The sequence below is a fragment of the Haliaeetus leucocephalus genome, unplaced genomic scaffold (assembly GCF_000737465.1).
Source record: "Haliaeetus leucocephalus isolate CR32 unplaced genomic scaffold, Haliaeetus_leucocephalus-4.0 Scaffold897, whole genome shotgun sequence".
In the NCBI taxonomy this organism is placed as follows: Eukaryota; Metazoa; Chordata; class Aves; order Accipitriformes; family Accipitridae; genus Haliaeetus; species Haliaeetus leucocephalus.
In genome coordinates, this window is record NW_010973333.1 from 3,191,986 (window position 1) to 3,216,369 (window position 24,384).

Genomic DNA, 24,384 nt, shown 5'->3' on the forward strand with positions numbered 1-24,384 from the left:
CGAGCGTTGTTCGCCGAACCGGAGGAGCCAGGAGCCGCGGTTGACAGGTGGGGCTGCGGGGGAGGCCGGTGTCTCGCAAGGCGCTGCCTTTTTTTTTTTTTCCCTTTTTTTTTTTCCCCTTTTTTTTGTTTTGTTTTGTTTTTTTCCCCTCCGTATTAAACGCTTGCGTGTGAAGGGCTACGCGGCTTTCCAGCGCCGTGCCGGGTTTTATTCGTGGCCGGTGCCTTTCCCGGGGCCGGAGCACCGGGGCTTCGTCTCTTCCTCCTCTCACAGCAAACGGCGGGGCACGCCGGACCGGTGCGATCCTCTTATGGCTGTGGTAGGCATTCCCGTTGTGGGTTTTTTTTAAATAATCCTAAATTAGGCTGTTTCTAACAGGTTTCCAGTGTTGCCGCGCTCTGCTTCTCGGTAAGCACGCAAAGTCAAGACGGGAAACAGCTCGGAAAATTAAATGTAGGGTCTGTGAAACACATGGAGAATCGCGGTTAACGTGGTCGCGACTGTAATCCTTTCCCTGTTGCTTCCAGGTACTTAACAACAACAAAAAAATGCATGTTTTCCCATCATGTCTCTCCGTGCAGTAGCTCTCGCCAGCTACAGCAGGACAGAAGTCTTCAAGCAGCCCTGCTCCAAAAAGGTGAGGCGAGGAAGGCATCTCGACCTTGGGTCAGGGGTTTCCTTAGCTGGGGGCACTTTTTTTCCAAAAAAAATAGCTTTTAGTTGTCCGTGGTTGTGGTAAATATTTTTAAATGCTGGCGGTTTCGTTACAGAGTTATTTTTGGAAATATAGTCCCAATACCGAGCAGGGAAAAGCTGTCTCATCCTATAAAAGATGTCAAATTGTCAGTGGTTTTTACTGGTTATGGCAGAGTGTTGTGGTACTTTTCATGCACCTCTTGTCATATTTCCTTGTAAGTGCTCTTTAATTGCTTTTTGGGTTCGTTTTGGTTTTTGTAGTTTAATAGTTAAATACTAAAGGAGCTCTTTCTTAATCCGATACAGTTGAAATCATAACATCTTGAAAGTAAATGGAAATATTTTATCTGAATTCTCAGAACGTGGGTTGCTTCTGATAAGATCTAAGAGATGGGAGGGTTGCTTAAAAAAGCCAAAATCTTAAAACTTAGCACGCTTCGTATTAACGCTTACAGATAAAGTACTTGCATTCACCCTGGTGTCAGGCAGTTGTGATGCTTGCATCCTAACAGATAGAATCTCTTAACTGCTGATATTAAAAACAATTTTTTAGAAAATAAAAGTAAGTAATAAAAAATGAGTTCCTGTAAGAACTACTTTATCCAGTCACATTGACAATATGATATTTATATGTACAAAGCCTGCCTACATGACGGGTTCTCTAAATTAGTGCAGAGGGGAAAAAAAAGAAAGCACTATCACAGACACTGTAAGGAGTGTTTTTCTAAGCACTGGCATAATCAAACACTAAATATTTGAAATTCAGCATACTATTTTTGGCCTGAAATGTTATTCTTCAGTTAAAAGGGAAATTCTTTGTGGGTTTTAATTTCTTCTGCTTTCCGTCAGCCTGAAGGGTATCTGGACTAGATCTGCTCTGAGTCATCTCGCTCTCCGACCGGACCACATGGGGAATGTAGAGGTCCACACAGGGTGGCAGAGGACAGCACACCTTTTAACTCCCTTCTCTTTGTATGGGATCACAGGGTGCAGGAGAGGGCCAGAGGCATCCTGGGGATGCTTCTGTGTGGAGACATCTCACCGATGTCTGTGAGTGGGGAGAAGGCACGAGGTACGCCTTGGTTAAGTGCCTTTTAATGATGTGCCCATCGGAGCATGGCACCCCTTTGATTTCCCTGGTTTCTGTGATGTGCTCTGCAGGTCCATGACAAACTTGGGGCACTGGAGAGAGAGTGGGAGACAAATGTATGACCCTTGCAAGGAATTTGTGAGCTTGGGGAGGAGACCTGTTGCTTTGCTGTCCTGGGTGTATCTTACTCCCTCGTTGAAATTAGCCCCTGGGTGTCTGCGCTAAACTGCTTGCCCTGGCTGAGCTTATGCTGGTTTGACAATATGGTAAATCCGGCTTTGGGTTTAGAAATATCGAATCGGAAGCGTCATGACCACACAAAGCGAAACGCTGATCTGGTATAAGCCTGCCTAGTCAGTTGAAATGCATTCAAAATTCTTGTCAGCTTATACTGGCAGGCTGTATGCCAGGTCAAGTATTATCTATTTGTGTCACTTCTCACTTTATGCTGGGTCAGCCAGATCACTGACGTTGAACCACAGGTACTATGTTCTATCAAATTAGGCAGACGTGATTATGTGACCACGCTTGCTCCCAGTCGATACAGCTGGAAGATCAAGCAGCACATGCATCAGGTGCTTGTGGAGTCGGAGCCCCGTAGCTTTACCTTGTAGCTTGTATGCATCTAAACAGGCCTGTGCTTCCAGCTACAGATTGGTGGTTCCTTGAGTTCTTTTCCACTTCATTGCTGTTGTTTTGACAGATACATAGACATCTGATTCAGCATTTTATCTCGCATATGCCTCATACACATTTAATATTCCTACCTCCTACCGTGGAGAGTTTCTTTTGGTCACGTGCCTTCTGGAGTGAAATGCGAGATGCAGAGTTGAGATGCCAGTGCTCTTCAGGTGGTGCGTGCTTCTGGGGCGATTTTCAGACAACCAGAAATACAGGCAGTGGTTAGGTGACTGTCGGCAGGCCTTAGCACGGTGTTCTTCCTCCTGGGATGTCTGTGAGACTGGAGGTATCATTACCAGAGTACTGTTGTCTTATAACCAAATTGTCTGCCTGTGTGTTCTTGTTCTAGCTAAACCACGAAAGCCTAAAGGTGGCTTTCAATGAGTCAGCGTATTCTTCAAATCCCTCGGCGAGGATTAGCTGCCTAGCTCCGACACCTCAAATCTCCGTTCTCTCAGGTATGCCAATTTGTTCTAAAATGCCTCCCTCTGGGGAGCTTTGCTGATGCCTGTAGTGCTAGCAAAAGCTATCAGTATTTGTGTGCACTAAAGTATAGTCTGGCTGGAGAGGGAACCTTGCTTATTGGCTTTGAAGATGGGACAACATCGAAGTATATTGCACGGTTTGAAAGTATGGGGTTTGTTTGCCTTTTAAATGGTAGTTTGGCCATTTTAGTTACGGTGTCATTTTGAGTGCTCGAGTAAAATACTTGAACCGTTCAGATGATTCTTGGCAGGTTAACTCCTTGTTCATTCAAGAAGTAGCTTTTCAGATTTTAACAGATTACCATAATTACTCACATGAGTATTAGTTGCAAAACTGGGCTTGAGATTTTTTTCTTATTGGAACTAACCTATTCTGGTAGTAGCTTAAAATGTGGGGTTTGGTTCGTTTGTTTTTTTTTTTTCTTTTCTTAAGCTTGGCAGAGCAGAACCATGAGTTGAATTCTTAGAACTTGTTCTTTTTTTTCTTACAATCCATTAAGAACAAGTATTTAGCAGAGTAAGTAATGGTTGTATGATTAGTGCTAGAGATGCTCCATGATGCTGTGGAGATGACAAAGGATGAGAGGGATGGAAAGGCTGCAGGGATGGGTTTTGCAATAGGAGAGCAGAGCAGAAGAGTTGAAGACAGTAAGACTAAATATTTGCACAGAAAAGATGCTGTTTGCAGCCCAGGTTAAGGTATTCCTGTGCAACTGAAATGTCAATAGTTACCAAAATTGCTTTCTTTTCCTGAAAAGATTTAAATATGTTTGTTTGAATGTCAGCTAGCTTTTATTTTCCCATTTCTGCCCTTATGCTGCCATGGCTGGCTATGTTGGCAAGGTGTTTCTTTGCAATTGTAGCCAGTAAAATGTGCAGTTTTGCTGCTATTTCTGCAAGACCTTTGTCCTGATAAGTGGCAGGTGGCTGGTCCCAATCGCTGATGAACTCCTTAGCTAATTTTGACCTGGCTTTACTAGGGTGGCATTGCTAGCAGTTCTTGTGGTATAGCTTACACGTGAGGTTCTTAATAATTTTTTCAGCTTTCTCTTGATGAGGACTGCTCTTCATATAGACTTGCTTTTCCAAAGTACGTAGGGGTGTTTGTTTCGCTTTTGATCCCTTCATTAGTAAACTTTCTTATCATGCAGTTTGAGTGCATGCTGGCTTCCAGGTGAGTGACTCGTGGAGAGGTTTACTGTTTTCCATTGATATATGTCCAAGGAAAGCAACCTCTGGGCAAAGTCTGCAGCCTGCAAGACTTGCTGCTTTTTTCACCAGCGGTGTTTAACATTCCTTGTGGTCCTAACTAAGAGTTCTTTGCCCTGGAAACGGATCTTCCTGATTGTATCTATTCTTAGAATTTTACAACCCACTTATCTTCCCCAAAGGAGACAGTTGTTAACTTCATTGTTGTGATGTGGTTGGTAGTTTCTTCTTGAACGTAGACTTTGTCTAATCTCTCCATTGCTTGGGTGGTGGCAGTTCCTGCAAGGCTTTTTGTTCAAGGTATAGGACTTCAGTTTATTCTTGAATAGCTACTGGTGGGAGTGTGCACTTCTGCATCAGGCTAATGTTGCCATGTTTGCTGCTAAAAGCAGTTTTCCATTTTCTGTTGAACTAAGTTTTGCAGTAGATCACCTAGGATGTTGGCAGGCAGTACTTTTGATTCCTTCAGAGACGTTACAATGAACTCACTGTGACAGAGCTAATTTTCTTTATGGGTTCACGTAAATGTTGCCACCTCTGTGAATAACTGACTGAAGGTTACTTTAGCCTTTTCCACATAAGGAGTGTCTGACTGAACTGAAACGCTCAAGCATGTGACCTTTTATTACTAAGTGTATCCTTTTTTTTTTTCTTCCTGCTCTATTGATCCTCCATATGTCTTGCTATAATGTGACCTTTTACTGGCAATAGAACCAGTACCTGTACAGCTAACTGTACCTCATCCAGTTTTGTAGAACAATGATGTTTTTGAGCATGCTGACAATTGGTCACCATTAAAGTCTTAACTGGTTGTGTTTGGCTAGCAGCAGCATACTTTACTGTTGGTTTATTACCTAGCTTTATCAATGACAGAATTGCTTCCTGACTGGAGAGAGCAAGAGCTTTCTTGCAGAAAGTGGCAGAAGAGAGTGGTGTGTGAATTCAGCTCTTTCCTGTCTTCTTACTATGTCAAAAATAATGTGTGTTTTATTCACGGTTGTAAATTAACCTTTTCTTAGGATTGTTTCCTAAATTCTCGGTTTCTTCCCTTTTCTGAACAGACGAATACTCAAGGCCAGCAGTGATCGGACATGCTGGAAGTTTTGGATCATACCCAGACAGTGCTGAAGCTATCAAAGACATTCTCATGTCTGTTTTAAATGCATCTGGTTTGAAGCCCTCTTTGGTGCAGGAGCAGACCACAATGCAGGGAGCTGAGCATCTGGACAGTGACATGGAACAGTGGGAAGAAAGCAGCGCTGGGGATAGCCGTGATGACAGTGACAGCGATTCTGCACATCACAGTGCTGCTTGTACACAAACGGACATTCGGTTTACAAGGCACCGGGCATGTTGGGACAACACGCACTATGATTCCTCTAAACCTTCGCTGGATACTTTCTTTTGTCCCCGTTACTCTGATGGGGATCGTGCTGCTTCCTCCTTGAATGGTTTCACTCTTGCAGACGTGTCCCCTCTGAAGCGGGATTGCTTTACCCAGGTGACATTAACAGGAGGCACTGTCACATCAGCTGTCGTGCATTCTGGAAAAGAACATTATACCTCCCCTGAACAAGACTTGACTTTCACAAGGTTTCTTTCCGATTCAGCTGTTGGTAAGCCAGCAGATCTGTTGAAATACCCTGACGCTTTGGAGCCTTTGCCCATCAGCAACAGTGACAGCAATTCTCCCAGTGGACTTTCCCAGTCAGAGCCAGTCAATCAAACAGGTAACTTTACAGGTCCATTTTTGTTTTAAGATTTCTGTGCTAGGAAAGACAACTGTAATTGAAATGGGCCTTGTTTATGGTGATTGCAAATTAGACAAATGTTATCGTACAAAATAGGAGAGAGGGGAGAAAGAGAAAGCTTAAAAACGAAGAAGAGCCAGAGGGTTGGACTTGGTGAAACAGGAGACACTTGTGTTTGCAGTAGGTGTCTGTTTCATGATGCAGAAATGCTTCTGTAACATGCAACCTTTGGTAAAACATAAAAATCGCTGAGCTGTGAGCAATGTAGAACATCCACTGGCAGAGGCTTCCACCAACTTCATCTTGTCTTCACCGTTATCCTCCTTCTGAAAGCAGACAGCATGGATGTGGCCGTTTGGTCGTGATTCATTGGTGTGTGCAGGCTCCCTGGGACATCTCCTTGTGTTTGACGTGAGCTGGAGGAGAGGGAGTCCTTTGATTCTGGCATTTCGGAGGCAGGGCATTAACATCCGTTCTCATTAGGCCTAAATTGGCTTGTGCCAGACCTCTTCCCACCGTCTCAGAGACACACAGCCCCATCCGATACAGATCAGGATCTTTTTACCCCTCGCCAGTTTCTGACCATATGGATATCCTGCATGTTGGCTGTGAGGAGACGCAGACCGAGGGTTCCTAGCAAAGGGTGCCTTCTGTTCCTGCATTGGCAGGGGGCTCAGGGCAGCGCAGGCCCATAGGCGAGGAGCTGTGTCCTCAAGACGGCCGGTGGAGCAAGCCAGCTTGGCCTTGGGGCTGCATGTGCCTCCATGAGGCCCACTGGCCTTCCTGGGCTGCCCCTTGGCTAGGACAGCAAAACAATCCCCTCGTGTTTAATACCTGAGGTTGATATGAACAGTCTTCGCTACAGCAAGATGAAGAATTTCTATTTTATTTATAAAAGGTGTTACCGGTATCTGAGGGCTTATTCTTACTAGGTGCTGAGCCTCGGAAAGGTGGTGCAGCTGAGGCCTGACTTTCTGCTGGAAAGAAAGCAAACAGCAGGGAGCACTCAGCCTGCCTTTGTATTATAAATAAAAATGGCAGAGGCTGGGTTGTTTGTGGTTTTGTGTGGGTTTGGCTTTTTTTTTTTTTTTTTTTTTTTTTTTTTTCCTTTGGTCAATACTAGTCATAGTGGTGACGCTCCTGCCAAGCTCTGGTCCTTCCTAGCTATTAACTCGGAGCTCCTCCAAGGCCTCAAGCTGGCAGCAGGATCTCAAATAGGCACATGCCATTTGGAGGACTGGGAGCTCTTAATAATAACAACTTTGTCAACTGGGATAGGCTGTCGTCATCAGTTAATATGGTGACAATTATGGTGGTTTCCTTCTACTGGGTGTTTTGTTGGCCCGGTGTAGCTGAGAGGTGCCCATCAGGGTGGTTGGAGCCAGCTGGGGCCAGTCATGCAGGTTTGGGTATCTGGGTCTGGAAAACATGGCCCAGGCTCTTGGTGTCAGCAGGGACTGTGAGGCACGTGTGTAAGAACAGATCAATCATGCGTGACTCGATCTTCTGGCACGAGAAGGACATGTCACAAGCTTGCGTTGGGTCAGTAATGCTGCTGGCTCTCCAGAAAGCAAATGAAGGAATATGGTTGCCAGGTGACTGAAGAAGTAGCATCCTTGATTTTACTAACAAATACTCCTCACAGGAGCCAGGATCCTGTTAGACACTGTGCAACGTGGTGGGCTCTGTCTGCGTTACACTTTGTTCTGTATAAAGTGAAAATTTCTGTATTTCATCGTTCCTTGTTGCTTCCAGCCATTTAACTCAACACTGGGTAGCCTGGGGTGAGGGCAGTGAGGTCGCATTCTCCCCTGCATTGTGTGGGACTTTGAGCACGAGCACGGGAAAAGCAAATGGCAAACTGAAAAAGAAGAAATAAAATGCCTGATTTGAAGGCAGGAATTGCACAAGAGCATCTCCTGACTTGCCATCCTTTCCATTGCTGTCTCAGAGATGGTGGTTTCTCACTTTTGTTTCTCGTAGGAGAATTGGCGAGGGATGCAGAGGACATAAGAAAATGACAGAAGATGACTTAAATCAGCATAAATAATTTTTTTCAGCGGGATTTTCTCCTGGTCCTCTGAGACTCCTGTTAGGTCTTGTTCATACGTTTAAGGGCGATTCTCTGGTGGCCTCATGCAACCTTCTTTCTGAAAAGGCTCCATCACTGTTAATGAAGAGCCTGTGACTGAACTTGGTGTTGTCTGGGGGCTCTGTTGTGGTTGGTGCGTCACTGGCAGTTCACAGGGCTTGTTCTTGCTTCTAACCTCTGTGTGCGTCAAGGTCACTTCCTTCTGTGGCTCTTGAGGGCTCATTCCCCAGCCCCAGCAGCCTCCAGGCAACACTGCTCAGGAGCAGAAGGGCAACCAGATTATTTTTTGCATCAGACCCAAAGTTGCGTCCCATTGCTGGATGCGCTGGGCTCCTTCCCTGTGCTCCTTCTGACTTTACGTTCTTTTCACTTAAAGATGCAAGAGGTAAGCAAAAGAGAAAGCTCCCATTAGATTTCAAATTGATATTTAAGATGAATTGCATCTTGTATTTTAAAGAGGAAGGAATAGTTTTCCCATTTCCTTATTTCTGTTTATTATTTTTAGTTCATAGAGTAATGTTTGTTATCTTAACTGATGAGAATGTAGGCTTTATCAAGCTGTAGAGTCTTTAGCACTTCCCTGTACTCCCCATACACTGCTTATCCAGTGAGATGAATCATAAAATAGGCATTAAAATAACCTAATTGGGTGATTAAATCTGTTTTGAAAAGTCAGATCATCAGCTTTTCCATTGTTCCTCCATGGTATACACAGTGGAGGTATTAATAATTATGTAAAAAACACTATGTCCATGTTGCTACGCTGGAGCACAGTATTGCCTTTCCAGCCTGATGTCACTGATGCTCTGGGCAGTGTAACATGGTTTCTATAAATAAGGCAATATAAAGAATCTAAACTAGGCCTGAGAGTGCCCTTTAGTTGGAGAAAAACTTTTCGTAAATTATTCTCATATTTTGTGGGACCTCTTTGTCCTTTCTGTGACTTAAATAAATGTAGGAGTGTTTTTCTGTTTTTGTTTTACAAAAAGCCTTTGATTAAGCCGTGTTATCTGCAACGGCTTTAAATGGCATGTGTGGTGGTAGCATTTAGATACGATCTATTTTATCCTGTAAACATCACCACAGTGAAACAGAAATTGTTTGGTTATAAGGTCAAAGAAGAAGTAATAAACACCAGTCAGTGTTAAAACAAACAAACAAACACCACCCCCCCAAAAAAAACCCCAAAAAACAACCTCACAAAAAAAACCCAAACAAAAAAACAAAACCGAAAAAAGCCCAAACAAACAAACAAAAAAATGCAAACAGAAAACCAACAAACAGGAGTCATTTCCTTTCATGTCTCATTAGTGTGTACATCCATAGACATTATATATAATCTTTGTCATCCTTCCAGTAAATTTCTTGTAGCAGTGGTTGTGAGTGCTTTGAAAACAAAACATGAGGGCTTGATCTCACACCTTCAGTTCTCTGGGGAAGAAGATTGTGACTATATATACATACTTATATATAAAAAGCAATCCATGGTACATCTAGAGAAAACCAGATGTGTGCTCTGCTGCATAGTGAAAGATCTTAACCGGAAAAAGAGATGAATTTTGTTTCACGTGCTCACTATACTCGGCAGCAAATGCCAGGAAAACAAAACTGCTATTCTGGGAAGCAGGGAGTACAGTGGCTAATGCGTCTGCCCCAGTTGCACGTATATTACCATGCAGTAGGGGTTGCATTTGGAAACAGGAGGGAGATTTCCTCGAGGTATGGAAACATAACAGCAAAGTGTTTTCCAAACTTGCTGTAGTCACACAATGCCAGCAGTGATTCAGGGAATCTTAAGGCTGATGCATCTCTCTGCATGCCCAGACAGCAGTGAGATTTCTTTTTCTTCCAGCTATTGTGAATGAGCAGAAAAGCAGCGTTAGCTGGCTGTGTTGCAAACTGCAGAGCGTTACTGTAATCCCAGCCCGAGGTTCTGGCTGTGGTTGTGCCCAGCAGCTCAGGCCGTAGCTGGGAGAGGGCTGGTGTTGGGAGCACAGCGGTGCTGTCACCCACGGCATTTAAACTGTGTTTCCCTGGTAGTTGTTACTCATGCTTCAGGTTGCCAGGGTAGTTCAAATGCCAACGTGTTCCTCGCATTTCTCTCTCTTTCTTCTTGACTTCCACCACAACCTCCAGCCCCAACAGTGTTCAGTTTGGGGAAAGAAAGTTTGCTTTGCTTTCTGAAAATTACCCTGCACGCATCCTGGGAGCTGCAGAGAAAGAAGTAACTAATAAAAGTTCTTGTTATAGCCACAGGTTCTACTTCTCTGAACATAAGTGCTATACCGTTGAATCGTTCGTTGCAAGACATCTGCATGCTTCCAGAAGATGTGGAGAAGGTGAGGACAATAAAGATTCCTGTCGTTGTTTTTTCTATTTTATAGTGGCAAAACCAAATGACAGGAGGCATTTCTCAATAACAGAACTCTCTGATAGACTAGTCTTTACAAATACTGTATTTTCCCCTCTTCTTCCCCTCTGTGGGTGAACCTACAGACCTAAAATGCCTATTTCTTCCTTTATTTTTACTCTTAATCCATTCATTAAATATTTTAATTATTTTAAAAGAATGGAAATATTTTAGAGCACTGTATATTTCTGCTTTTCATTCTATGTTTTTCACACACATTCCTTGAGACCAAACTTTAAGATTATTGTAGTCAGTTTAAAGTTATGTTAGGATATGTTTTGTAGAATTTGTTGCAGCTACATGCATATGTATGACATTTACCTCATGCTTTTTCTATGAGGAGATATGGAGAGGTTGGCTTTTTTTGTGTGTGGTTATGATGAGCATGTGAGATTGCTGTAAAAGAATTACAGTGTGATTAACAAGCACAGTAACTGTAACATTTGCGGTAATTTAAGCAGTTTCGCATGGCTTTTGAATTTGCATAAGGGGCCCAAATGGTCTTAGGTGTGTTGACACATAGGCAGCCCATTTGAGCTTATAAACAGAGATAAAGATGAGAAGATAACGCTGTCACACGTAACTCAGTGTGCTAAATGTTAAATCTTTTCTAACAATTGGAAAAGAAGGGTTAATGTTATAATTGGTTATCGCAATGAGTAGGATTTAAAACAAAAGAGCTTTAAAAATGTGCCTAGAAAAGGAGATTTTTTTGCTGGACTGTGGATGTGCATGTGGTCCTGCCTCCTGGGCCCAAGAGGTAGTCATCTTTGTGCACAGCACTGGTTTTACTGGAGTGGCAAGTTCTGCTTTTGATTTGAAGCTCTCACTGTCCCTAAGGTGCATTTAAAAAACAAACAAGCAAACCCCCCCCCCCCCCCCAAATACCCAATAAATCACACACCAAAACCCAACAAACTCAGTTAACTAGCTTTTCATGTTGCTTTTTGTGAAAGGAGAGGATGTTTCTCCATCTGTAATATGGGGAACCAAAACCAAAGTAATTTGCTTTCAGTCACCAGGAGACCAGTGAGTATATGTCTGGATTAGAAACCACAGTGTGAAAACTACTGAGTGAGGCAAGATCGCATCAGCTACTTCTTCTTTGCAGGTGATTGGGGCTGATGTGATCAGAGGTTAAAAGATATCAAGAGCTCAGTCCATTAGGAGTGAAGCTGCCTTTAAAAAAAACCAAACCAAACAAAAAAACCCCAACAAACCAAAACCCAAAACACTTTTAGGTTGTGAAATAATGTCTTTGAAATTTAGGAGACTGAAAACTAAGTTACATGTAGTGTCAGGAACTCTGAGCGTTGTAGTCGTGTGCCAGGAAGGAGATGGGCCAGAAAATCTAGAGGGACTTTCCACTGATGCGAGTGGGAGGGAAGAGAAGTGAGAAGGTTGGTGTGTCACAGCTGAGTTGGGACTGCTTCCTAGGGTAACAGACTTATCAGGAGGCAGAGCTGAAAACTGATAGTCATGCTGAGTACAAGAATGCCTGTATCCTGTTCCATCTTTTTGCAGCGCAGCTCTCCCAAGTACACTCATAATCGCTTTTATCAGCAGGACGTGCCGATATGCTGTGCTCTGCCAGTAACGTGGGGCTAACCAGTGCCATGCAGTCTTTTTGAATCTTCAAAGTAGGAGATGTCGTCTTTATTTCCCAAAAGGCAAAAGGCTGTTTAATTCTTTCCTCTGCTAATGGCGTGTCCTGAAGTTCACTGAAAGTTGTCTTGGGAGAAACTGGGCACCAAGCTAAGTGATGTTAATCAGTGTTAGGGAAAAGATAAAAGTCTCTTCAAACACCCACAGGGACTTGTGGGCTTTCTCTAATGTTGAGATTAATCTCTTCTAAATGTATTTGGCTGTGGAGAATAAGAAAGCAGTGATGTCTGTTGTGGTCCTTAAGATTTAGCTATTTGTAAACACTGATGTCTGTCTCCATGCTTTCCATACAGGCTGTAGGGGATATCACAAATACTGACACCGAGCGGTACAATTTTCTGAGCATAAGCCACTTTTATAAAGCTTTAATTATTCTGCACTCAGAATCTCTAGCCTTAGATACTGCCGTGGTTTTTTAGATGGAGGTTTAGCTTTGCACAATGCAAATGCGTGCAGTTGAGGGGAGAGGGGGAGAGTATCCTGGGCATCTCTGGGTTTCCATCTGTGCATGTGAGTGCATGTGTCTCTCCATGATGCATCTACTTTTGAGCTGAGCCTGGGCTGGGAAGCTGTGCCCAGGCCAGCAGCTGTAGCACAAGTGGGGCTGGTGGGATGCTCTGTTAGACCACAGGGAGCAAGGGATGCAGCAGTGACATTGAAGAGACTGGATGTCTCAGTGGTGCTGGAGGTGACTTTACAAATTCCCTTTTCCCAGAGAACGGGGGACCTGGGCAGGAAAGATGGTAAGGGACACCATGGGGAGGGGTTGTCTGGCAGGGAAATGCTACCGTGAAGCTTTGAAACATCTACCTTTTATTTAAGGTGGTGTGAACCCCAGGGGAGCTAGGTTCCCACTTACCATTATCACAGACTTTCTATGCAGCCTTGAGTTGACCTTGTAAGCTCTCTCACTGCACATTCCCTACTTCACTGCCTTAACTCTTAACACCTGAAAGCATTTTACTAGCTTCTGTGCTACCCACCACCTGAAGATCTATAGTCCCTTCAAAACTTTCCACTTCTGACCCCATCCAAGTTAGCATGCGTGCAAAACTGCTTGTACACACTGACTTGAAATTAAATCCTACTAAATAGGTTACATGGATTCATGCTTGCATACTAAATAATATAGTGTAACTAGAAGACTATGTCCCTAAAATGCATACATATTCATCAATTAGGCATGTAATCAAGTTTCTTTTTATCTAATAGATGGGTAAGATAAAAGTAAACTGTATGTTTTAATCAAGGGCGAGAATTATCTGGGCAGTTGCCTTTTGCATGTTGTCTCTGAATTTCCTTTGGGGTAGGGGTTTTTTGTGTTTAAATGAAAGGTGAGATGGCCTTGCATTTTCATTTCTTGAGTTGAAAATGTACAGGGAAAAATTATATATTTAACTTCATCTTAAGGAAGTATAAAATATGCTGTGTACTAATGAGTATTCTAATCTTGTGTCCAGGAAAACGCGCACTTTTTTGTCGCAGATATGATTATAGCATCCTTAGAAAAAATGAAATGTAATATCCTAAGCCAACAAACAGAGTCCTGGGGCGCGGAGGAAACAAATGGATCAGATGGCAGCTATCACACTGATTCAGAGTTATCTTCTTACCCTGGAGTGAAGAAGTCTGATTCTTCTGTTGCCTCGTCAGACAGTGGTTACGAAGGCAAGTTACTTAGTCTATAATGCAACCTTGTCTGACAGCCTTTGCCATTTATTTTTGCACAAGAAAATACTAAATGAATTCGGGCATTGCTTGGAACCAAATCCTCTGTTACCTTCTTTGGTCTCTTGGGAGCTGTGTTCCCTCAGGATCATTATGCCACAAGTATTTTCCCTGTGGGTCAAATTCTTCCTTTTGAATGCTCACATCTGTGTTTTATTTATTATAATTGATTTTTTTTTTTTACATGAAAAAGAAAATGTAAGGTTGAAGCGCCACATGCCAAGCACAACTCTCCATAGATTGTGCCTGTAGTTGGCTGGTTTTCTCTCTGCTTAAATCCTTTTTTGCAGGATTTGAAGCTTGGCTCTGTCCTTCAGTGCTTACTTCTGCACTATGCAGATCAGGCCACACAACTGATTTCAGTGAAACTGACCAGAGTATTCATTCACATATAGTTTCAGGCAAGCAAATAAACGCTCCTGGCACTATAATGCTTGAGTCAGCCCATGCATTTTAAAGTAGATTTTAGTCTCTTGATTAATATTGATCTTGGTGATAGAACTTAAGTCTAAACGATGTAACTTCTGTGGAAGAATGAATGGTGTGCTTGCATGTGAGAAGTGGAGAGACCACTGATAATATAAAAGCTTTTGGTTTAGTCTCTAGAAGCTTCTTCCTAAGAAACTGAGGGACATGCTGTATGACAGTCTTCCAAGAATTGGCTTTCTGTGTGTGTATAAAAATAAATAAATAAATAAAATTGCTCTATAAATACAGCCTGTGTTCTAAAGTTTTGGTAAGCGAAGACAAATACAAATATAACTGCAGCTACTCTATAAATGCTGGAAATGTTTAACTGGTGTTGCCTTTGTTCTGGACAGGCTGTGCTTTGCTGCCTGTCAGCTCCCCAGTGCATCTACCATCACGTCATGAGATTACTAGATTTCGTTGCCACAGTGACTCAGAGGATGAATATGTAATTATTGGTAAGACTTTAAAACTATACCTGCAGAAACAGCTCCATTGCATTGTTTGGAAAATCTGTTGACTTAGTAGATGTTATTGCAGGAGAAATAACATGAGAAAATGAGAAGAATGATGTATGCATGACTCCTTATTGCAACACGTGCAGAAATAACCAACTAGTGCAGGATTTCCTTTCTACAGAAGGATATCTTTGCTGGTTTGAGGGTGTGATGGGTTGACCCTGGCTGGATGCCAGGTGCCCACCAAGCTGCTGCTCTGTCACTCTCCTCCTCAGCTGGACAGGGGAGAGAAAATAGAATGGAAGGCTCATGGTTCGAGATAAGGACAGGGAGAGATCACTCACCAATTACTCGACTTGGGGAGATTAGTTTAATTTATTACCTATCAAATCAGAGTAGGATAATGAGAAATAAAACCAAATCTCAAAACACCTTCCCTCCACCCCTCCCTTCTTCCTGGGCTCAACTAGACTCCCAAACTCTCCACCTCCTTCCCCCAGCGGTGCAGGGGGACGGGGAATGGGGGTTGGGGTCAGTTCATCACACCTTGTCTCTGCTGCTCCTTCCTCCTCAGGGGCAGGACTCCACACTCGTCCCCTGCTCCGGTGTGGGGTCCCTCCCACGGGAGACAGTCCTTCACGAACTTCTCCAACATGAGTCCTTCCCACAGGCTGCAGTTCTTTATGAACTGCTCCAGCATGGGCTTCCCACGGGGTCACAGCCTCCTTCAGGCATCGCCCTGCTCCGGCATGGGGTCTCTCTTCCCGGGCTGCAGGTGGAGATCTGCTCCACCGTGGACCTCCCTGGGCTGCAGGGGGACAGCCTGCCTCACCATGGTCTTCCCCATGGGCTGCAGGGGAATCTCTGCTCCTGCGCCTGGAGCATCTCCTCCCCTCCTCCTTCACTGACCTGGGGGTCTGCAGGGTTGTTCTCTCACATATTCTCACTCCTCTCTCCAGCTACTGTTGTTCTTCTGCAGTTTTGGGGGTTTGGTGGGTTTTTTTCCCCCTTCTTAAATCTGTTCTCCTGGAGGCCCTACCACCATCACTGATGGGCTTGGCCTTGGCCAGTGGTGGGTCCGTCCTGCAGCCAGCTGGCATTGGCTCTGTCGGTCATGGGGGAAACTTCTGGCAGCTTCTCACAGAAGCCACCCCTGTAACCGCCTCGCTACCAAAACCTTGCCACACAAACACAATACAGGGACTGAAATTATGTCTAAGGATTAAACCCAATGAATGTGGGTGAGCAAAGTGTGAAGCTGGCACAACCTCAGCCAACCACAGCAGCATTGTTTGAGAGAATTTAGGACTTGATAATTTTCTAATTAAAGAGGTTAATTTGGTTTTAGGCAGCCCTCGCTCTGCTTCAGGACTAGAGCAGAATGTGTCCCCTTATAGCCACCAGTGGGCTGCTTCTTTTCAGGACTTCCTGAGTTTCTTTGGTTAGCTTCTGTTTTTTACACACACAGAAATAGAAACTCTTAAAAGTAGCCTGAGCAACATTTAATCTTTATCTTATTTTTTCCTGATAACAAATGCTTTTTTTTTTACTGCTCCCTTTGGTTTTAGAGATTCACAGGTTTTTTTACCTGCTTTCCCTAATCTAAGAATGAAGAACTAGCTCCCCAAACTGCATTTCTAGTAGCAAGAGTTATTTTGATATGTATGAATGGGGAAGCGTTTGTCTTGAGAACGATATGTATGTCCAAAACTAATGCTACCAATGTGAACATATTTTGTCTACATAAATGTAATGAAGAAGTGTGTGCTTTAATTCCATTCATGTCACCTGTTACTAACACTTTTATAGCATTAGCTGGCATGTTTGTGATCAGTGTCTCCAAATATCTGTCAGTGTCTGAAAAAAAAATTAATGTGCGCTCTATCGGTTCTGTATATTATTAATGTCTAGTCCCTTCTGGTTGGACCTGGACTAGCAGGCACTTAGTCTCTCCTTACGGATTACCCTGCTCTTGAAGGGAGGCTGATGGTGATGATAGGATGCATTGCTGTTAGGAGTACTCTTCCTCAGCAGATACAAGAGATCTGCAGAAGAGATAAGGCTCCTTATGCCTGTTTACAACCAGGGCTGAGGTTGTTTCCCACATCCAGCAAGGATGTTGTAAAGATGAATATACTTGAAATTGACACCGTGGTAACATAGAGGGTAGATTTAAACCAGTGCTGAGTAACTTAAGCTTTGCTTCTTAGATGGCTTGATAAAATTTTCTCCTTTACCACAGAACTTGAAGACCTTGAAAATCTGTCTGTCTCCCCAGATGAAAGGTATTGCTATGTATTTTTACTATAATAGCCCGGTGGCACTACCTTTTCTGCTGGACCAGCTTTCTGGTGACTTGGCTGGCTGGGGCGGGAACTATGTGGGAGTGGTAAATTTGGCCCTCCCAAGGAAGGGGAAGGAATGTTGCTTGACAGCAAATGTCTGTGGCGCTTGGCTTAGCAGAGCATTTCTCTGGTCCTGGAGTCTTGCTGGAGGGTGGTTGCTGTGGCTCTGCAAGGGCCTGGGTGTATCAAAGCAAGGGGATAGGAATGAAGGGATGGGAGAGAAGTTTTCAGGGATGCAGAAGAGGCAGCAGAGCTGCTGCTGACATGCTGCTATTTTTCACTGTCTGTATTGCTTAACTTTCAGATCATCTTCTGAACCAGGCAGCAATTCTGCTGAAGCAACAGCCCAGGAGTTATGCAGAGCTTTCAGAAAACACTGGCTGCAGACAGACTCTGCAGTTCAACTGTCTGGTTGCCTGAGCTCATCTAAGCAGAGAGTGAGTCTGAGCCGAAAACAGCGGGCTCTTTATTTGGTTCCCCAAATAATCATTGTCTCACTGCAGCTGCTTCACTGTTGGGGAAGGGGGGAAGCTGCATTAAAAAAGAGAGAGAAAATAAATACAGACAAGTACTTACAGTTTATTAGTTCACTTTAGATACGTTTTTAGAAATTTTTTTCTCTTTAGCTATTTTCAGCACATTTAAGATGTGCAGTTGTGAACAGTTGGGATGTACTTTCTTCTGGGATTGAGATGAGGGAGTTTAACTGAGGGGGACTACATGCAGGTGAAAACTGAACTTTAAAATCCTGGAGTGTAAAGGGAGATGTTTCATAGCATTTAACACATGTCCAGCTGATGGGCTGTTCATCCTCACAAGTTTGTCTTTCCCAATAGTTGGTGCTGAAAGAAGAGATTCCAAGAGAGCTTGAGTCCAGTTTGAATCTGGCTGAAGAAATAAAGTTCATATCCAAATTAAGAGGATGTTCTGGCTGGGCCCCACCAAGATCGCAGATTATATTTAATATTCACCCTTCAGTCAAGTAAGTCTAAGGGATCTGAGCATTGTCATTTAGTACAGCATGGGGATTTGTCTAAAACCTGCTGAAGTTGATGGAAGGAGCCTGGGCGATTTAACAGAACCTAAGCTTAGAGCTAATGCATGACACAGCCTTCTGCAGTGTCTGTCACCAGCTTCGCTAGAAAGCAGATGGCATCTTTTTCCCTCTGTTGGCACGTCCTGATTAATATGGCACGTGCCCTTTTACAGATGATAATACACATACTGTTTGGTGTTAAGGTGGCAGTGTGCTTAGCTGGACTCCTGAAAATTTCATTTTGCGAGACTACCTGGAGAATATTCCTAAGAGTTTCCCCACATCCCTGCTGATATTTTATGGGTAGTAGGTTTTCAGAAAGGGGAGAGAAAACAGCTCGTGTTTGGGGAAACTACTGTCTCACTCTACATAAAGTGCTGTTACATGCACGCAGTAGGCAAACTGGCCAATTCCCTGTGTTGCTGCAGGTCCAGTTGCTTTTTCAGTTGCAGATGTGTATTTCCCCTCTCCCCCTTGATATTGGTGCCACCTTAGGAAATTGAAAAGAATTTAATTCTTGCAAGAAGCCATATTTAGAAGCAGTAGTCGATGGTGTGTTCTCCACAGAATAGCTTAGAGACTCCCACTAAAATGACAATCTGCATCTCCTTCCAGAATCCCTTTCTTCATGTGGAGGAGTAGGAGTCAGCTCCTAATCTGGACATTTTTGCTGATGCTAGTGTAGCTCTCTTGCACTTTGGGAGAATGTTAATTAAACTATGTTTTGGATGCTGAAATGTGTAACTGTTTGCCTCTGTATGCAGGAGAGATGCAGTGGTGGCTGCCCAAAACTTTACTTGTGTTGGTTGTGGAACCCCGATAGAAAGCAGTAAGTATTGCCAAAAGGTAAAAAACCTAATAAATCCATTACTAGTAATCTGGCTATAATCCTCACCAACATAGATGTACTACAATTGTCAAATTATCTGAGCTAGAAGGAAAATCTCATTGTTGGATGTACCTGCAATAATAAATCAGGCAGTGGGATCTTACCACTGCCTGGAATTTCTCATTGCGGACAGAATATGACACTTGATAGGTGCCTTCTCATATACAGTAAAAATTCATGACAGTCAACAACAAAACAGGAAAAGCTATTAAAAAAAAAAATCAAGCTTCCAGGCTGGAAAGTGCTGGTTTTACATATTCCAATGTTTTCTTTCATTCAATAATTTTTAGTCTGTGCCAATTTACACATTTCCAAAAGTCTCTTTTTAGAGACTTTATGGAAGCTTTATGCAAGCTTATGGAATGTGTGGTTTAAAACTTTTTTTTTCTTTAAATCTTGATCACAAAATCTTGCTTGTGTTTTATTTGTGATATTTTGTGAGAACTGCTTGAAAGCATGATGATTTACAGGTCTGACAACCAGACCTCACCTAAGAAATCTTTAAAGTGGCTTTCGAGACTTGTTCTGGGTCTGCTCACAAAAGAGCAGCGTTTGTGATGGCCTGTAAAGTATCAACAATCTGTGATGGCACATTAACTTGAGCAAACCTGAGATGGTGAGATAGCTGAGAAAAACCCACAAACCTCTTTATATGAAAAAGTATTATAGAAGTGTGACTTCAAGATCAGCTTGTTCCATTTGGTGGAAGTATTTTGTTGTGTGTTTTATCTTGTGTCTCTTTTTTGTGGGTAAAGCCAACTATGGTTTCTCTTAAGATCTCATGGTGATAAATATAATCAGTTCAGTTTGACAAAGGTGAAAATGAGGGAAGGTTTCTCTTCTAATGCAAAGTACAGACCTCGTGCATGTGTTTACCACAATAATAAAACCCCTTGCTTAAAAAAAAAAATAAATCCCTTGTCCCTTACTCCAGCAGATCTGAGTTATTTAGACAGAATAGGCATACAGACAAGAGGTACATCCCATAAGTATTATAAATAGTCACAATTTCATTGCTCTCTACCTGCAGAATATATCAGGAGACTCCGCTATTGTGACTACCTGGGGAAATACTTTTGTGACTGCTGCCACAGCTATGCCCAGTCTTCCATTCCTGCTCGAATACTTTTGAAGTGGGACTTCAAAAAATACTATGTATGCAACTTCTCCAAACACCTACTGGACAGCATATGGCAGCACCCAATTTTCAATGTGTCATGTATTAACAAAGCCCTCTACACAAAAAGTAAAGAAATGGACAGGGTGAGGGTAAGTGTGGCCTTTTTTTTATTGGGAATTTGTGGGTCTGAGACTTCTCGGAAAACTCCTTAGGGCAGGTTGTCCTTTGCCATGTGTGTATGTGGGAAGGAGGCAGAGTTGGTTTCTCCGCACTTGGATGTGTCCCATCACCGCTTCTGGGACTTGCTCTCTCTGCTCTCACATGAAGAGGGAGGAGGGAGAAGATTCCAACCTATGCCAGAGGTCTCATTTCCCCCCTTGTCTTTGGAAGGCGTTTCCTTATTGATTTCCAGTTTTAGTTCATGGCGGGAAGCTGGGCTCTTGCAGTAAATATTTACTTCTGCTTGGCAATTGGCTGTTGGAAAACTCCGGAAGTTTTTAATGGCTCCTTAATTTTGTGGGCCATTAGAGAAAACACCCCTGGCTCATCTAAGGTCTGTACCTCCTACAGCTTAAGGAAGGGTGCACTTACCTGTTCTTACATGGGTTTGGGTCTAGCATCTTGCTGTGCTGACATTGAGCCATTTGTAGTGTTAGGAATTGCTTCCCTTGTCAGTGAATAAAGTAGCCTTTGCCTTCCTTGGCCTTTTGTGCATTGGAAAATCCATTTGTTTAATTCTGTGCTGAGTGCGAAGTTCCTATTTTTAGGTGTGGCTTGATATGCCAACAAGGGTTGCTGACTCAAATAGTGGTGTTCCTCACTTATGAATATATAAATGCGATTGCTTTTCATTTAAAAATTGTTTTGTTTTTCCCCTTCATCTTTTAGGAGGTGCAAGAACAGCTCTTTCATTTAAAAAAGCTTTTGAAAACCTGCAGGTTTGGTGAAAGGTATGGACCATGACTGTGCATGAAAAATAGTTTATTAAAATGTACCTAAGGTGCTTATAGAGCTGCCTTCTCCAGAGGCATTTAAGTGCACTTTTAAATGAGAGTTAATATGATCATTAGAGAAAATGCTGATAAATAAACTTCCTTCTATTGCACTGCAAATCTTGAGTGAAGAACAGGTTTTATGTGATAGCTTTCTGTTTCTTGTAACATACTTAGACATTCGGGTTTAAATGTTGAATGATTTTTGTTAGGTGTATAGTTTTTCCTACTCTGTCTCTTTTAGGTTCTCACTCAGTCTTAAAAGGTCAAAGATACTTATTTGTATCTCTGACATGATTTGTCTTTAAAAAAAAATAATTAACAAATGTGTTCCTTGAGGATTTAAAGATTTCTTCCAGAAATCTGTCATACTGCTCAATTCAGTTTATTTTATAAACATATTGAGATGAAAGTAGTAACCAAAAGTGATAAATACCAAAACATGACATTGCTTGTTGCTTCAGATTAAAGATTTATGGTATTCAACTTCCCAAACTATGTGCATAACTAATAGGTAGATGCGTGAATGATAAAACCTTCACTGCAGAATTGCTGACCTTTTAAAAAAACGAACATAAGCACAATAAGCTTTGAAAGTAGATGCTGTTCTCTCTTTGGCAGGGACCTCTTTTATGCATTAATTGTTGTTCACCAAAATTAAATAGAAATGTATTTTAATGTCGCTCTTCTGAACAACCACCTGTGATTCCATTATAGAAAGAAGCATTAGGATCCTCACTGTGCCTCCTATATTGGTCATAGTTTAAAAGTAATAGCTATATTTTCAGTGTTCACCCACTCAGTACAAGCATAGTTTCACCCAACAGTGACCTATGAGGGATAAAAACCCTCAAAGTTCTCTTTGCAAAAAAAAAAAAAAAATTAAAAAAAAAAAAATAACCCTAGCTTATTGCATTAGATGCTGTATGGGATTTTACCTAGTGTTCCTGAGGTAGGAGAGAGCCCTTTACACATTATTTAAGAATTGCTGGGATAACTGCACATGGCAACTCCAATGCCTGAGGAATGCACATTGAAAGCAGACTTTTTATTCTAAATACCAAATCCTCCAGTTTTTGTTAATGTGATCTCAGATTGGGAGGGGAGGTAAGATTTAGCATAGACTTGCCTTATATGATCCCTGGGTGACTAGAGAAGTGAAAGAGGTTTATTCTTCAAATATATTTGAAAAACAACTTTTTTGTAACTTGATTTGGTTTTTGTTTCTCTTTGCAGTGTACTGAAAGAATTTGAACAGGTTCCCAGCCATCTGACAGAGGAGCTGCATCTCTTCTCACTGGATGATCTGGTGAAGATCAAACGAGGGCAGTTATTGCCCCTTCTTAAAGATATTCTGAAGAGCTCTACCTCCCATGTGGATGGCTGCGAGGTAAGGAAAAGCCAGGGCTCTTAGTGTCCTTGTGGCTGCTAGTGTGAGGAATATCCCTGCTGACATTCCCAAATAAGTTTTTCTTAGATTAAATCAACTGTTTTGCTGTTTTGTAGCTCTGTCAAGCGAAGGGGTTTATCTGTGAATTCTGTCAGAGCGCAGATCTGCTCTTTCCATATCAGATTGCCAAGTGCAAAAGGTGTACAGGTATGTTCCAGACCAAACATTTTTCTTTCTTCCTTGGGGGGGATGTTGGTGTGTAAAATTGTTCAGACTTTAGGAAAACATTGAGAACTTGCTTCACTGAAAGCATGTGTATTTGAAAACCTGCATGTGTATTTGAAAACCTGCATGTGTATTTGAAAACCACGGACAGCATATATCTTTGAAAACCAGCCTGTGGTAGCTGTCTTACATCAGTGAATTCAGAGAGCAAAACCCAGGGACTTGCCTGAGCATAATTATGGCTGCGGTGGGGGAGGCTGCTTTTTGGGTCTGCACATGAGATCCATCCTGGGAAAGTGCTATGCTGCTGCTATATGAGATCTTGCCGACATTCATGGTAAATCCTGCAAATCTTACCAAAATGTTTAGTCATAGTTATTACAGTGGTTGTTGTCATGGCCTAGCACTGCTTCTATTTACTTTTATACTTGGGTGAACTAGATAGAACATCCCTCAAGGAACACAGCTATTGATTCATTTTTCTAATTTGTTTCTTCCTGAATGTTAAACCGTGCGTGTATGGATAAACAGAGTGCAAAACATGCTTTCACAAATCATGCTTCAAGTCTGGAGGCTGCCCCAAATGTCTGCGGATTGCAGCTCGGAGGACGCTTTCAGAAACTCCGTCACTGGTGCCTCCATGAAACTGGGTTCTGATGACTGCTGATTTCAGAAGATGCTCAAAGCCAAATCTTCAGGTGCCTGACTAAGAATTAAATAATGTTGTTTTAGACATTGCTATTTTTAATGTGTGTCTCCTTTATGGGGGGTTAAAAAAAAAAAAAAAAAAAAAAAAAGAAAAAAGGGGAAAAAAAAAAGAAAAAGATTATGTTAATATCATTGTTGAAACTCCTTTAGTGTGAGTTTTCATGTTAACTGGTGACAGAAAGACTGGATGTTAATTCTGTGAGCAGCCTTTTGTTGCTATGTTTCATCCTTGTATGTAAGATTTTTAATATTATATTTTTCCATATAAAAATTATTCTTCTCTGTAATTCTGCAAATAATGTATAGATAGTAAATGAGTGTTGGAAATCCTTACCTGTGTCGGACTTTGGATATAGTGATAGGGAAAAGTGGTAAAGTACAAAATCATTCTCGCAAAAACTCCAATAGAAAAACCTTGTCTACAAGTTTTAGGCAGATGCTGGTCTGAAATTCTGTTCTGACAAATGCTTAATGTGAACCAGTGGATTTTAAGTTTCTTTTAAACAGATGTATGCAACAGCTTGTGGTGGGTTGAGCTTGGCCTGCTGCTAGATGCCCACCCAGCTGCTCTCTCGCTCCCCCTCCTCAACAGGACAGGGTGAGAAAATAAGATGGAAGAGCTCGTAGTTCGAGATAAAGACAGGGAGATCACTTACCAACTACTGTCACGTAGCAAAACAGACTAGAATTGGGGAAAATTAAATTTATTGCTAATCAGAAATTGAGTAGGGTGGTGAGAAACAAAGACAAAAACTAAAACAACTTCCCCCTACCTCACCTGCCCTTTTTCCCAGGCTCAACTTCACCACTTCATTCCCAACTCTTCTACCTTCTCCCCTGCCCCAGGCGGTGCAGGTGGATGAGGAATGAGGGTTGTGGTCAGTCCATAACAGCTCCTCTCTGCTGCTCGCTCCTCCTCACGCTGTTCCCATGCTCCAGCGTGGGC

At 42.5% G+C, this 24,384-nt stretch overlaps 1 protein-coding gene across 1 annotated transcript; it reads left to right on the plus strand.

The window, feature by feature from the left end:
* Positions 1-27: 27 nt before the first annotated feature.
* On the plus strand, positions 28-23,374 carry KIAA0226L (KIAA0226-like ortholog). Its single transcript, XM_010583441.1, has 16 exons — positions 28-47; positions 528-637; positions 2,817-2,925; positions 5,223-5,891; positions 10,261-10,343; positions 13,540-13,747; positions 14,629-14,733; positions 16,976-17,018; positions 17,383-17,519; positions 17,928-18,060; positions 18,879-18,943; positions 20,034-20,272; positions 21,012-21,073; positions 22,352-22,505; positions 22,622-22,712; positions 23,262-23,374. Exons 2-16 carry the CDS (start codon positions 566-568, stop codon positions 23,372-23,374), a joined length of 2,283 nt encoding a protein of 760 aa, XP_010581743.1. The 5' UTR covers positions 28-47; positions 528-565.
* The last annotated feature ends 1,010 nt before the right edge of the window (positions 23,375-24,384 follow it).